General features: G+C 37.5%; 1 protein-coding gene across 2 annotated transcripts in view; it reads right to left on the bottom strand.

Annotated features, from left to right (window-relative positions):
- The window catches only part of LOC149079010 (arginine kinase-like), a 60,211-nt gene extending 56,864 nt beyond the window's left edge, over window positions 1-3,347 (bottom strand). Inside the window, exon 1 of one of the 2 annotated variants that reach the window (XM_089241269.1) lies at window positions 3,079-3,347. In XM_089241269.1, the coding sequence (XP_089097395.1) occupies window positions 3,079-3,116 (38 nt within the window). In that variant the 5' untranslated portion in view covers window positions 3,117-3,347. Of the gene's footprint in view, window positions 1-2,410; window positions 2,925-3,078 lie in introns of those variants that run through there. The other variant, XM_089241268.1, reaches the window with a different exon arrangement.
- Window positions 3,348-13,044: the final 9,697 nt, after the last annotated feature.

Raw genomic sequence — 13,044 nt, 5'->3', positions numbered from 1 at the left:
ACTTTTTTAAATGGGAGATCAGTTCGCGTGGCATTAGCGGAAACACATCACTGGACATTTTTGCGTCTATTAAACCACACATGTACCTCATCCATATTCCTCTGCGGAACTTCTAACGAATTGGTACATGTTGGAATGTACGTGTTCGTGTTGCGAACCTAACGTGAAGCTTGTTTCTGCGTAATGTTTGTTATAGTGCTGCCATCTACCACATATTTTTCGAACTATGAGTGAAATGTAATGTTTGAAGCCATTTTTGCTTCTACGGTAAGCAATACGAGTGAGAAATCAAACTGTTAAACTGATCAATTGTTGTTGTCGGTGGACACAAACGGGAATTTCTTCATTTCTCTTCCTGAAGCTTACTATGAGTTTCAACTATTTGTCTGCAGCATATTTCCCCCTTTTGGGTATCCCTTAGTGGTGTAATGATAACAACATGTCTGGCACTCAAAGTGTTAGAAGTGAAAAAATACACGGTGGTTATAAACAAACTGACGCTGCTCAGGCCCATTCTGATGGGGGTATTTTGATGAAAGTTGGTTGGTATGCAGGACATATGGATCTTTCGGTAAAGAAAGATTCAATTTAAGAAAAGTTTCCGAATTTTTGACCACCAGGTGAAAAATTAGAGCGTTTTAATCCCAGTTATATTTTTCTCGTGGTTCAAATAACGTACGTATATATATATATTAATTTCAAGAATTTTTTTTCGTTCAACCCTGCTATACGTTTATATAAACATATATATCAATGCAAATATATTGAATAATACATAATAATGAATATATTTATTTATTTTACCACAAATAAAGACATACTTTGATTTATTAGAGAACGTTTTGTAAAAGCAGTGTTTTACTGCATTACACAAAAGTTTCATGCAGTAAACACATTCACAGGGGCGAAACAACAAACGGGATTTTGTTGACGTAAGCAAAAAAACTAATAGTCCCAGAGTTGTGCTGTTTCAAGCTCCAATGAAATACGTCCACCATAACGGACGCTACATAAGTCGGAGTAGTGTCAGTATAATTCAAATGACACTACTCCGACCTATATAGCGCCCGTTATGGTGGACGTATTTCATTGAAACTTGGTATATACGTTATCTGGACCATAGTAAAAATACAAATGGGATTAAAAAGCACCACTTTTTCCACCTGGTGGTCAGAAATTGAGCTATTTTTATTAAATATTTTCTTCCTTTCCCCCTTCATGGTCCATATATCCTATATAATAAGTGTTTCATCAAAATACTTCCATCAGAATGGGCGTTACATTCGTATGATATGAATAGTGTCCATTTATTTATATAACCACCCCGTTTTGATATATACATCAAAATTTCGTTTGAAGAAAGTAGCGATACCATAAATTCAAATCATCCGGAGATGATTGAGCATGTCACTAAGACCTAAAATCCCCTAAAAGTGATAGGGGAAGTTTAATGGTTAACGAAGTTGTCTTGGTGTGGCCATGTGGCGCATCCTTTCACTTGAGTGGACTTATCATCGATCCACCAGTAAACGAAAATGTGTCGTACACAGAACAACCTCGTAACGTACAGCGGCGAGATCTCTCGCTCCTGAGTAGATGGAAGAAATGCATTCGAGCTTTTTCTCTCCCTTCTATCGAGACTCTTCATATTTACCCTGTAAACAGGAACTGACAGAAGAATATCATGGATAGGAGGAGCACTTTCGGCAAGAACTGCGTGATTCTGAGGAGCAGGAGGAATTGGTGTTCGCCTCCTAACCAGAACATGGCCCGCCGCTCTGTCGCAACGCAGAGATATAATCAGGTGGTCAAAGATCTGGCCCATGCTAGAAAAAATGGTCCATATCCACAAGGAAGAGAGTGCCGAGTTTATTCTTTTTCCGCTCAAAATAACGGGGAGGAAGCACCAAAATTGATACTGGCCCCGGACGACAGAGTAAATTTTTGTTTCTAGCTATTGAGGCCCTGCTGAAGAGCGACATTTATGTCTGAAAAGAAAAATATCCAACCAATGTGTGTGGCACCCAACATTGGCTTATGGAGCTGATGGAGCTGAGACATGCATACTCGCAAGCAAAACTGACAGAGGGAGCCAGGATGAATCTCTTCACTATAATTTTTTTTTATTCTAAAAATTAACTGTAGAGGCACTCGCGTAAAACAATAAAAAGAAAATCAGGCCTGGGCAAAGCTCCAGGATATAGGAGGTAAACCTGGTTTTTTTATTCGCATGCACAGTACTATGCAAATAATGTTCCATTCAACGTGTACAGAACCAGCTATAAAATCTTCCATATTTTGAAAGCATTTCTGCCGAATGAATTGAATGTGAAATCGGAATGCACATAATACGCGCTTGCGAAAGACCACAAAACAATACATAAAATATAGAAATCGCTAGTTACTTTACCCTTCTTCCTCGTCGTCCTGCTGTTGCCGGTGCAGTTGCTGGTAATAAAACACAGATAATGCACATACAATAAAAGCTAGCAAATATCCCGCAATTTTAGATTCCATATCTTTTCTCTCCTTCCCTCAATAAAATACCCTTATAATGATAATAAAACAGATAACAATAACGCCCAAGTTCCTGAACATTTAAACTTTTCTTCTTTAGGATAAGGTGAAAGTCCTTGATAATGTCATTCCCATATCACATTACGATCATCATTATATAAACATCTCAGTTTTTAGACGTTTCTGCAAAGAGCTCTCGACTCCACCACCACCACCACCGATATGTTGTTACAACACAGAGAAGAGGAAACTCGTTTGTTGCAACCGAAGTGTTCAACATTTGGATGACTTTCAACTCTTTACCGGGTTAGTAGACAGAAATATCTACAAAGTGACAAACAATTCGCTTAACTTCGAAACACTGTTTTATGGGCGGGGACGTGGGTTCGATTCCCTTCTTTTACCCTCCTCCTAAGGAATCAGGGGAGGCGAAATAATGGGGGGAGAAGAAGAAGAAAAAAATATATACGCGTGCATGTCTCATGTAATAAATGTTATAGACACTCACAATAATGGTAAATAATGAATTAATAATAATAAAAAAAAGAGTTGTTTACTTACCCTTTGACGATGAATGTAGCATACCACAGCGAAAGCATGCTTACGCGACCCTCCGATATAAAAATTTATTTATTATTTCTATTAAAATTTTTTCTTTCTCTTTAATCTCTATTCTTGTTATTTCCCTGTAGATAGCGCTGCGGAACCACCCGGTTACCAAGACGCTAAGGTTAAAGAAGGGGACGCGCAAAGCATGTCGGTATATTTCGTGCCTGGAGAGAGAGAGAGAGAGACGCCGGGAAGTCCGGGAGTGGCCCTCGATTCGAATCAATGACGACCGGCGACGAACAGACACGCTGACACCTGAATAAATAGATCTCGTGCAGAAACGAAACTGACGTCACGTTTTATCGCATATTTTTTTTTTATTATGTATTAACAGCTTAACGTAATTTGTACGGTTTACGGAAATTACGTCTCCGATGTTTCGTCCCCGGTACATTTCACCCCCGGGAATTTCGCCTGCCCCTGACCGTGTGAGTGACCGTGTCAGCCAGAATTGAACGAGAGGATCAGGTACTTGACGGTTGAAGGTTACGTGTGTGACATGATCGAATCCACTACCCAGATAGATCCTCTTATGCCCGCTGTCCTGCAGCAAGCAATGCGACGCCCTTTCTTGTTAAAAAAAGGTATGACTTCTATTTGAACGCCTGCAACGAGCACGCCAAGAAAAAAATGTTTCTGAATAGCACTTCGGAGCAAACAAATATTTTACGCGCTCGACTATCTATTTCTGACGAAGAGGCTTGAGAAAAATCAAACAGGACATTCTAATGAAAGGTCCACCTAGCGTATTGTAGAAAGTGTACTGGCAATATATTGACATGAAAGAAGAATAAATATGTTGCTGCCAAATGTGGCAATAACATATTGGCAGAAGTGGGAAACTACAAAAGTCCAAATTGCACAAATGATTCGGACTTTAGCCGGCCATTTCGCGACGTGGCTGGATATCCCTGGCCAAAGCTCGATGTGCTGATGTAAGACGGCCCTGTAGGAGCCAAATCCATTTTTTTCTTAATCGTCAACGTGTGATACGTGTCTATATGGCAGCTGTATTGCATTAGCACCACGTGACTAGGAGAAAAAATGTGAAAAATTTGATAGGAAAACTGTAAAAATAATTATACAAATATTTTTTTCCTGCCAAATTTTGGAGGGTGAGAAAATGATTACCGCATCGTGAATGTGATTTGATAGGTCTCCACAACTAACGTGGACATATAATTATTGCGAAAAAATACACCAACTTGACGATCATCGCGAATCATGTCTTTTGTTTCGGTCTTTGGCCAGAGATCACCGGCCACTCCGGGAACTGACGGGCCCGTCATGAATTGACCAATTACGGGCTTTCGCTTATATTAGCAGTACACGGCCAATTACTGGAACGCATTAACCCTTTAAGCGATTTTTAAAATTTTCCTGATCCGCATTATAACTGCCCCATTGGAAAATCACTAAACCTTCTAGAAATTGCCACCTATTTTCAAGAATTTTTTTCCCCGATTGCGAGCTGGTAAATGCTTTCCCCCACCTCAACACAAAATAATAATAAATAAAAAAACAAGAAGAGAAAAAAAACTATCATTTCCTGTTATTTATGTTGCAAGCTAATCGTACGCTAGCTTGAAGGGAAAAGAAAAACATCGTGTCTCTCCCCTTCTGTTATCAGCTGACCCCGGATGTTAATGGCATTTGCTTTTTTTTTTTTGCATTTTTCAATACTTTTCTCACTTATAGGGCATTTTTTCAGGTTTTAGGGCATTTTCAGGATATTTTTCACTTTCGCAATTTTTTTCCCCTTGCGATTCCGTTGAAGACAGGTTTTACTGTATTTCCATTCGAAGAAATCATTGACAGGCCAGACGTGCTTCCGTGAAAGTTTAGAAGTAAATTGGTTAATTTCTGTAGCAATGTTGTTTAATATGTCATTATTATTAATTCTATTTCCCCATACACACACACACACAATCTGAATTTTATACCAAGATATTCAAAATATTCCTCAAACGAATATTGTCAATGATGGATAAATCACCAGTGATAATGTGTTTATATAATCTTTGTCAATAAAAGGTTTATGTAAGCCTTCGTTACAAAAACAGTCCTTATTATTAATTTGAAATTTTTTAGTTTATTTTTGACGAACCATATTAACATTGTTTATTTTTCGAAGAAAATATCTTTATCCTAATAGTATTTACATAGTTTAGATTGAGCAGCGAGTAATTGATTTCCTCAAAAAAAAAATATCAATGTTGTCTTTATTTTTTTTATCTCTATATCCTCTAGTAATGGTTATATTAATGTACCAAAAATTTTATATATACATGCATTATTAAAATCTAAAAAGTTTTGGCCATTATTTTTTGTATTTAGACCATACGGAAACAATGTTTTATATTCACAAATATACATATTTTCTTTATCTAATCAGCCGTCGATATCTTCTCTTCATCCAAAATAGTTATAATTATATTATTAGAGTCATGTGTGTCAGAGAAAGATAAATCACGTAGTCGTACAGTTTGAAAACGAACTACCGAAGCGAAAACGCCTCCACCAGCTTGGAAACTCGATTTCGGGGGTCCGAAGAGCAGCAAAACCCAGACAGCCAACCCCTGGGAGAAGGACAATGTGGTCAGCTCGATTTCTCGGACACGCACTATGGAAGAGAGAAAATTTACGTCTTATACGTACATTTGCCCGGTTCGAAAATGAACCACCGACGCGAAAACGCCTTCATCTGGTCCTGAAACATGTTTTCGAGGTGTCCGAAACCAAAAATGGTAATCTTCCAGAAAAGAGATATATGGTCATCACGATTTCTCAGACACGCTTCGGTGAAGAGATACATTATGGATCACCCATAAGGAAGGATTTTCTCAAGGTGTTTTCTATAGTGCCCAGATTGGCCGAGTAGGTAAATGCCTGTAACCGCCTCAAGTCGGCCCAGATAGGGGGTATGGGTAGACCTAGATCCCACTGCGTCGTGGCAGAGCTCGAGGGGGAATCGAAAATACACAAGGTCGAAAATATATAGGTTTATACCAGTGTTTCCCAACCTTTTGGAGTTCGCGGCACACTCGAGAATAACATTAGAAACGTGGGGTACCCTTCCTTGAATACAAACAAAGTACAGTTTACTACAACAAAAATCGCCGAGTAAATATATATCAATAAAGTTTTGTTCGATTAATCATTAATATATGAAACTTGTGATTGATGCTTAGAACGCAGATACTTGAAACCAAGCCTTACAGTTAGCAACGAAGCACGTAAATTGGCCTCAAAATCTTGCAGTCTATTTCTTTGCGGATGGCAGCACTACACATGATAAGCATTGCACAGAAACAAACTTCACGTTAGATTCACAACACATATACGCATGTTCCGGCATGTACCAATTCGTCAGAAATTCCGTAGAGGAATTTGTGCGAGCTGCATGTACGCTTGAGTAGTAGTCTATTTCTTGCTTTGTATTTTACTGTCGCCGTAGCAGAGAAATCTTGCTCGCACAGACAGGCTGTTGCTTTGTTCATTAGATTAGGATGCTCCTCTCTCAGTCCAAGCCAAAAAGCAGCCACCGACACCTGACTTTTGGTGAACTTACCTTTGAGTGTGAAATAGGAGCAAAGATCAATAAATTCATCTCGTTCGTAAGCAGTGAAATTTATTTCCTCCGCACTGTCTGCGAAATCAAATGGTGAGACAACCCAGTTGAGATTCTCAGTGGAAAGTACATACCTATTGCATCTTGCAATCTCGATAAATGTTGAAAAAATGAGGTGTTTCCTCATTATCCGAAGGTGATGTCACTCCGCAATTACTACGAAGGTTTCGACAGCTAGCCGATGCGAAGATAAATCCAAGAAAGAAAACTCAACTGGCCTTGCTGGGAATCGAACCCACGTCCTTCCACTTGCCGGGTGAGCGCCCTAGACCAGTGGTCGGCAAACTCATTAGTCAACAGTACAACGATTGAAATTTATTTTGAGAGCCAAAATTTTTTAAACTTATACTATATAGTAGGTACATTGTTATTAATTTAATTAGGGTACTCCTAACCTGGCCTTTGCTAAAAACGTCCTCGATCTGATTGAGGTACGTTCGCTGAGGTTGACCCCTTCCAACTCTCCAATGGGTGATGGTGGATCGCTTCTAGCAGTCTTGACCGACGTTGGATGGAGAGAGGAGGCCGCGGGAGAGCCGTCATGAGAGGTGGTGGTCCAAGCGCGTCGTCTTCTATGCCCCCCCCTCCCATATTCCAAGAGGGGACTCGTCTTTTGCGTCTATCTACCCCGGAGTACCTTAGGAAAAATCCCCATTTTCGAAACTTTTTCCGAACTTCCCAGTTTCGACCCACCTGATTGGTCGTGGAAGGGTCATGTGACAACAGCGTCAGGCATTCACTCTCTTTCGGCAAAAGCCCGCGAAAAAGATGACTCACTAGGGAGGGGAGGGGAAGGGAGCGAGAACAAAATTGGTGTCTAAACACGATTTTGCAAAAATCTGGAATTTTTGTGCTCCAAAAATTCCTAAATACCAAGCGCGTGGTATTTTGTGGAAGGGCCACACTCAAGGGGCCAAAGAGTCGCAGGTGGCTCGCGAGCCGCGGTTTGCCGACCACTGCCCTAGACCAATAAACTAAAAGCCAACGAATCCTGTTTTCTTAGTGCTCGTGTGCGCTGACCCAACACCTTCTATAGCAGAAAGCCTCCGCGCGAAGCCACTGAAGAAGTCCATTTTCCCTGTAGCCATTGGGTAAGACGCTTCATGTATAAAGGCGTTCTACCATTGGGTATAGCAGGCCGACGCATGCGATATCTTTACCTTTTTTTTGCAGTATATCCAATGATTAAAGGTGAAATGGACTTCAGTGACGTCACGAGCTTCGCGCGGATTCTTTCTGCTATAGATAGTGTTGGCTGAACGAGGCCGTACATGGACGGACAGACCTAACTCAGGCCAAAGCTCACATGGCCACCAGATGGCGACTTATCGGATGTGTCTGTCATGAATGAGAGTAATCAATTTGACTTAATTTATTTTAACACCTTAAGTGGACTAATATTTTTTTTAGTTATCTCCATAATATCTCGCGGCACCCCTTAGGCGATATAGCGGCACAGTATGGTGCCGGGGCACTCCGGTTGGGAAACAGTGGTTTGTACTGTAAGCGCACCAACAAGTTTTCTGTCACGAAAATTTACATTTTCTTCCCGCCGAAAACTTTTATAATCTAATGAAAGGTCTATTGTGCGTTCCCCCAACTCCTTGTGTCTCATTGCTTACGACAAAGGAACTGCTCTTCTTCCAAGGTTGTCAGAAAAAAAAAGAGCTGGAAGGGAAAATCACGACACACTCTGATGAACTTGGCGCTTTATTACTGTATTTTAAACACTAATGTCGGATTTTTTTCAGCGAAAAAATATCCATCTATTTCCGAAGCAAACTAAGCTAAATAAAGGGATTTGTTTACATTTTACTGTTCAATACGTGTAATCGTTTTAGACAAATGAGCCACTTTAATTTCTAGCTCCATGTTGAGCACATTGTAAATATTATTTATGCCTCTTTCATACCTTAAACATGCAGAAGACCATAGAACGCTATTGGGTAGCATCCAAAGCGTATTAAAGAGCGTATCCAAAGCAGCGTATTAAAGAGCGTATCCGAAGCGTATTATTAATACGCTTTGGTAGCATGAGAATCACCAAACTTAGAGTTTGGCCTATGTATCCAACTGCTTTGTAATGAGCAATGCTGCTTCACCTATACACAAAATGTCCACCATAATTTTAAATGATGTATGTCATAGTTACTGTCCAAGATCACGTAGTAAATACAAAACCACCACCAAGTAAATACAAAATTATTTTTTTCATCCAGACAGAAGTTTTTAACGAGTACTCTACTTGTTGAACCCTCAAGTTAAGCAAATGAAAAATTAATAAACCAAATGGTCCACATACACCTTACAAATAACCTTGAAAATGATAATGATTCTGCCAAAGCAGAAATTGTATATAATTACAATCTACATCATTTGAATATACCAATGATTCCCTGCTCAATTAAAATGAATTAAAAAAATTTTGTTGATAGTATTTGGTAAAAAAGTAGGAAAAGCGTACAACAAAAACTAGAAAGTAGGATATTTTACCAAAAAAGTAGGACGAGTGGGAGCCCTGAGTAATTGAGACCACTTGAATTGAAATCATTCAACACATTTGATCTTTTTCAATGTAAAGAATATGATTCCTATCCCCCAAAATAGAAATCCCAGAAGATGCAAAGTCAACATCATGAACCCATCTCTCAAAACGTTATAACATATATTTATTAATATCGATTTCACTTTACAATGAACATCTATATTGCATTCAACATTTTCAAGATGACAAAATGAGATGTTTAACTCAAGCAGTATTTACATAACAGCAGAGATAATATGCATATCGTATAAGGATGAGGGTGAAAAATAATCATGAAAATTTCACATGAAACTAAATAAACTTTGTAGCTAAAAAAATACACAATCAAGTTAAAAAAAAAATATACAATTTTCGACAAATGGTAATTTATTGCACAAGCATCAACTGAAACAATAATGATGTTTATTACAAAACTGTGCTATTTACCATGAATATTTTTGAGATACCGAACATAAATTTCACTATTTTTTTGGCTGATGATTCATAAAATGGGGAGCAAAAAAATTGTCAATGGTTAATCAATTAAAATGTTTATAAACAATGAAAAATATATATATTCATGTATGTAAGTAGTTATATCCTTAAACAAACAACAGTTTAAAACGACTTCCAAAAAATCAGTGTGATCATTCACAAAAGCGGGTTCGAAAAACTGTAAAGTTCACTAGGAGTAGAATTTGATTTTTCAAAAATGAATGAAGAAACTTTTCTTTTTTTTTCAGTTTCGGTACAGAAACATCAGATGCACAAAAACTAAATGACAACAACATAATTCAGCTGCAATAACTATTTGAAAAAACACGAGCGAAATATGAATATAACAGCATTGCATTAGCGGAAAATGTGGCTATAAAAATCATAATTTCACAAGAAATACAATAGATATATTAACCAAATGAAAGATTTTATACATTAAAAAAAGAGCCAGGTTCAACAGACAGGTATCAGGTACAATATTATGGCAACAATCTTTTTTTTTGTGTGTGTCAATATTACGCTACAAATATAATACAAATTTAGAAATGAAAAAAAAAATCAATATAATTTTCTGGCTTTGCCTTAGTCCTGACAAAAAATTTCATTGATTCTCCCCTTTTTTGCTAAATACTGCGATAGAAAGAACATATTACAATAAACACGTTCATCGAATATAACAGAGTAGAAACAGCAAAATTCAGTGACGCCGTGGGGAGAAAAAAAAAGAAATAATGAAGGTTATTCACCATGTCATAAACAATTCTAACAAAGTCAAGCCTGAATCTTACAGACAGAAAAAAATTAAAGCAAACTTGAAAAAAAAGTTTTTCAGATAAGATTACTATGGACAAAAAATAACATTTATATATAACGCTCATTGGTATTTATCACTGGCCCGACAAGAACAAATTATCAAACACATATTGTTGAGACCATCTTGACTAAATTATTCGAGATAATTATTAAAGACTAAATTTATACATACAAAATCAGACGTTCAGAGCAAATTTTCTCACTTTGAATCAATAGACGTTCCAGACACAGTACGGTTCAAGCATATAGACCGATTGCAATGTTTGCAAAGAAAAATTCATGAATCAAAATGTTTTGCATTTTCGCTATGAAAAATAAATGTTTCTTTTTTAGTTTTTACTGCTGGTATGACTCAAAACCGAATGTTTTGCATTGTTCTGCAATGAAAATTCCCTTAATAGATTTTTTTCCACACTTTTCTTTAAATTCTTCAAGAGATTTTTTCTGCAGCAGCAGCATTGATTGTTCTGTGACGTACGTCACAGCTTTCGACATATTATGCTTTTGGGCTGGTATGAATTTGAATGATAAACTCGGGGGGCTGAATGAATGCAAGAACTTTGTCACTGGACTTATCCTGTTGCCGAGATCTCTTCCCGCCCAGCTTCGTCTTGGTGGGGGGGGGGGGGGCCCTAAAAAATTTAGTTCTAAATGTTGCAGATAGGGGTACTGTGCAGTGTAAAAAAAAAAAAAACAAGCCAAGAACAGATGAATGAATAAGAAAAACAAAATTGCAGTGAAACATCACATTCAATTCCCATCAATGTGACATCAAGCAATCATCTTCAATATCGCCAGTGTTCTCGTACACCATACTTTGCATCCTTTAAAAGTTGAATGACTTCTCAGTTCAGGGTTCCCAGTAAAATCTGTTTGATAATATTTCCTATACCTAAAACTCTTGAAGAAATAAATTATTTTCCTGATTCAAAATTTTAACCTTTGAAAACATTTTTTCGAGTTTATTTTTTCTTCATAAAATTTCCCTGAATTTTATCAAATATTCAATATTCCCCCCAACAATTTTTTATTTTCCCGATTTTCCAGGTTGTTGGGGAAAGCTTAATTTCGTGTGAACTGTGTAGGGTATAAAAATCTATTTCATTTTCGAAAACTACAGAATATGTATGAAAAGCCATTTATGATAAATAAACGTCAAAACTCTGATGCTCGACTTATTACATTGCTGAGATCTATTCCAGTCCAGCTTCATAGAAGGAACCATTTTTACAATAGCATAGCTGCCAACTTTGAAGGATGAGGATTAAGAAGATTTTCCCACCGATTTTAATTCTTACAAAAACAAATGTAAATGAGATTAAAAAAAGATTTTTCCGCCTTTGGAAAAACATTACATTGTGCTAGCCATCAGGCTAATTAGCGCAAGGTCATCAATTATTGCCAAACAAAAGGTCAAATTACCTGTTCATATTGTACCCAAATCAAACCATGCCAACAAAAGAAATCGCCATCAGGACCAAAAATGGATCACACAGACTGAACACGCATATGATCATAGTAGATACAAGTTATCTTGCCGTTTTCAATGTCGAGAAGTCAAACTGACTTTGGCTGTTTGCCATATTCTGTCTTTTACTCACAAAAAATGAAACATTTTTTTGTGATTTGCCACAATGGGGACAATTTGCATTACATTTGTGGCATCATTTCAGAAGAGAGAAAAAGAAACAAGCAATAGTCAAATTTCCGAATAATAAACTCTTTGGGAATGTTTCCTCCCCACCAAATAGGAATTTTTTGTTTCTGTGATTCTAACGTTAATTAATGATAAATAAATAAGAGTTGTTGTGCAAATGTCAAGCCTGTCTTGATGCATGAAAATGTTCCCAAAGAATGATATCAAATCATTAAACATACAAATCATTACACTTGTGGTATCATTTCAGGAGAGAAAAAAAAAAGAAACAAGCAACGGTCAAACTTCCAAATAATAAATTCCCTGGGAATATCTCCCCCTCCCCTAAAATAGGGATTTTTTGCAATCATGATCAGAATTCAGGAGATAGAATTTTTTGGGAGATCCTGGATTTTCTGGGACACTTCATAGTTATGTTACAGTCCAAAACCAAAAATGTTTGTATTATGCTGAGGGAGCACATGCAGAACATTAAGGGCTGTTTCATTCTTCGAAGTCGCGCTTACCGCCTTGGCTCGGTGGGCGTAGTCTTGGAGTTGCTGTGTGATGTCAATGTTCCAATAATTTTTAGCAGCTGCTATATTCAAGTCTCATTTTACATTTTAGTTGCTTATTTCACTGTTTTGAGTGATTTCTTGTTTATGGTGGTGTTTTAGTGTCAGTAGTGTACTCATATGGGTATTTTGGTAATTTGTTTTGGTGATTCTTATGTTAATCAATGATAAACAAATAAAAGTGTTTGTACAATTGCCAAGCTTGTCTTGATGATGGGGCCCACTAAAAATGTTCCTGAAG

This window comes from Pholcus phalangioides, unplaced genomic scaffold (genome assembly GCF_987345545.1).
Source record: "Pholcus phalangioides strain wild (caught in Gottingen) unplaced genomic scaffold, Ppha-v1.0 ptg000013l_1, whole genome shotgun sequence".
Taxonomy (NCBI): Eukaryota; Metazoa; Arthropoda; class Arachnida; order Araneae; family Pholcidae; genus Pholcus; species Pholcus phalangioides.
This window is presented reverse-complemented; position numbering and strand designations above follow the sequence as displayed.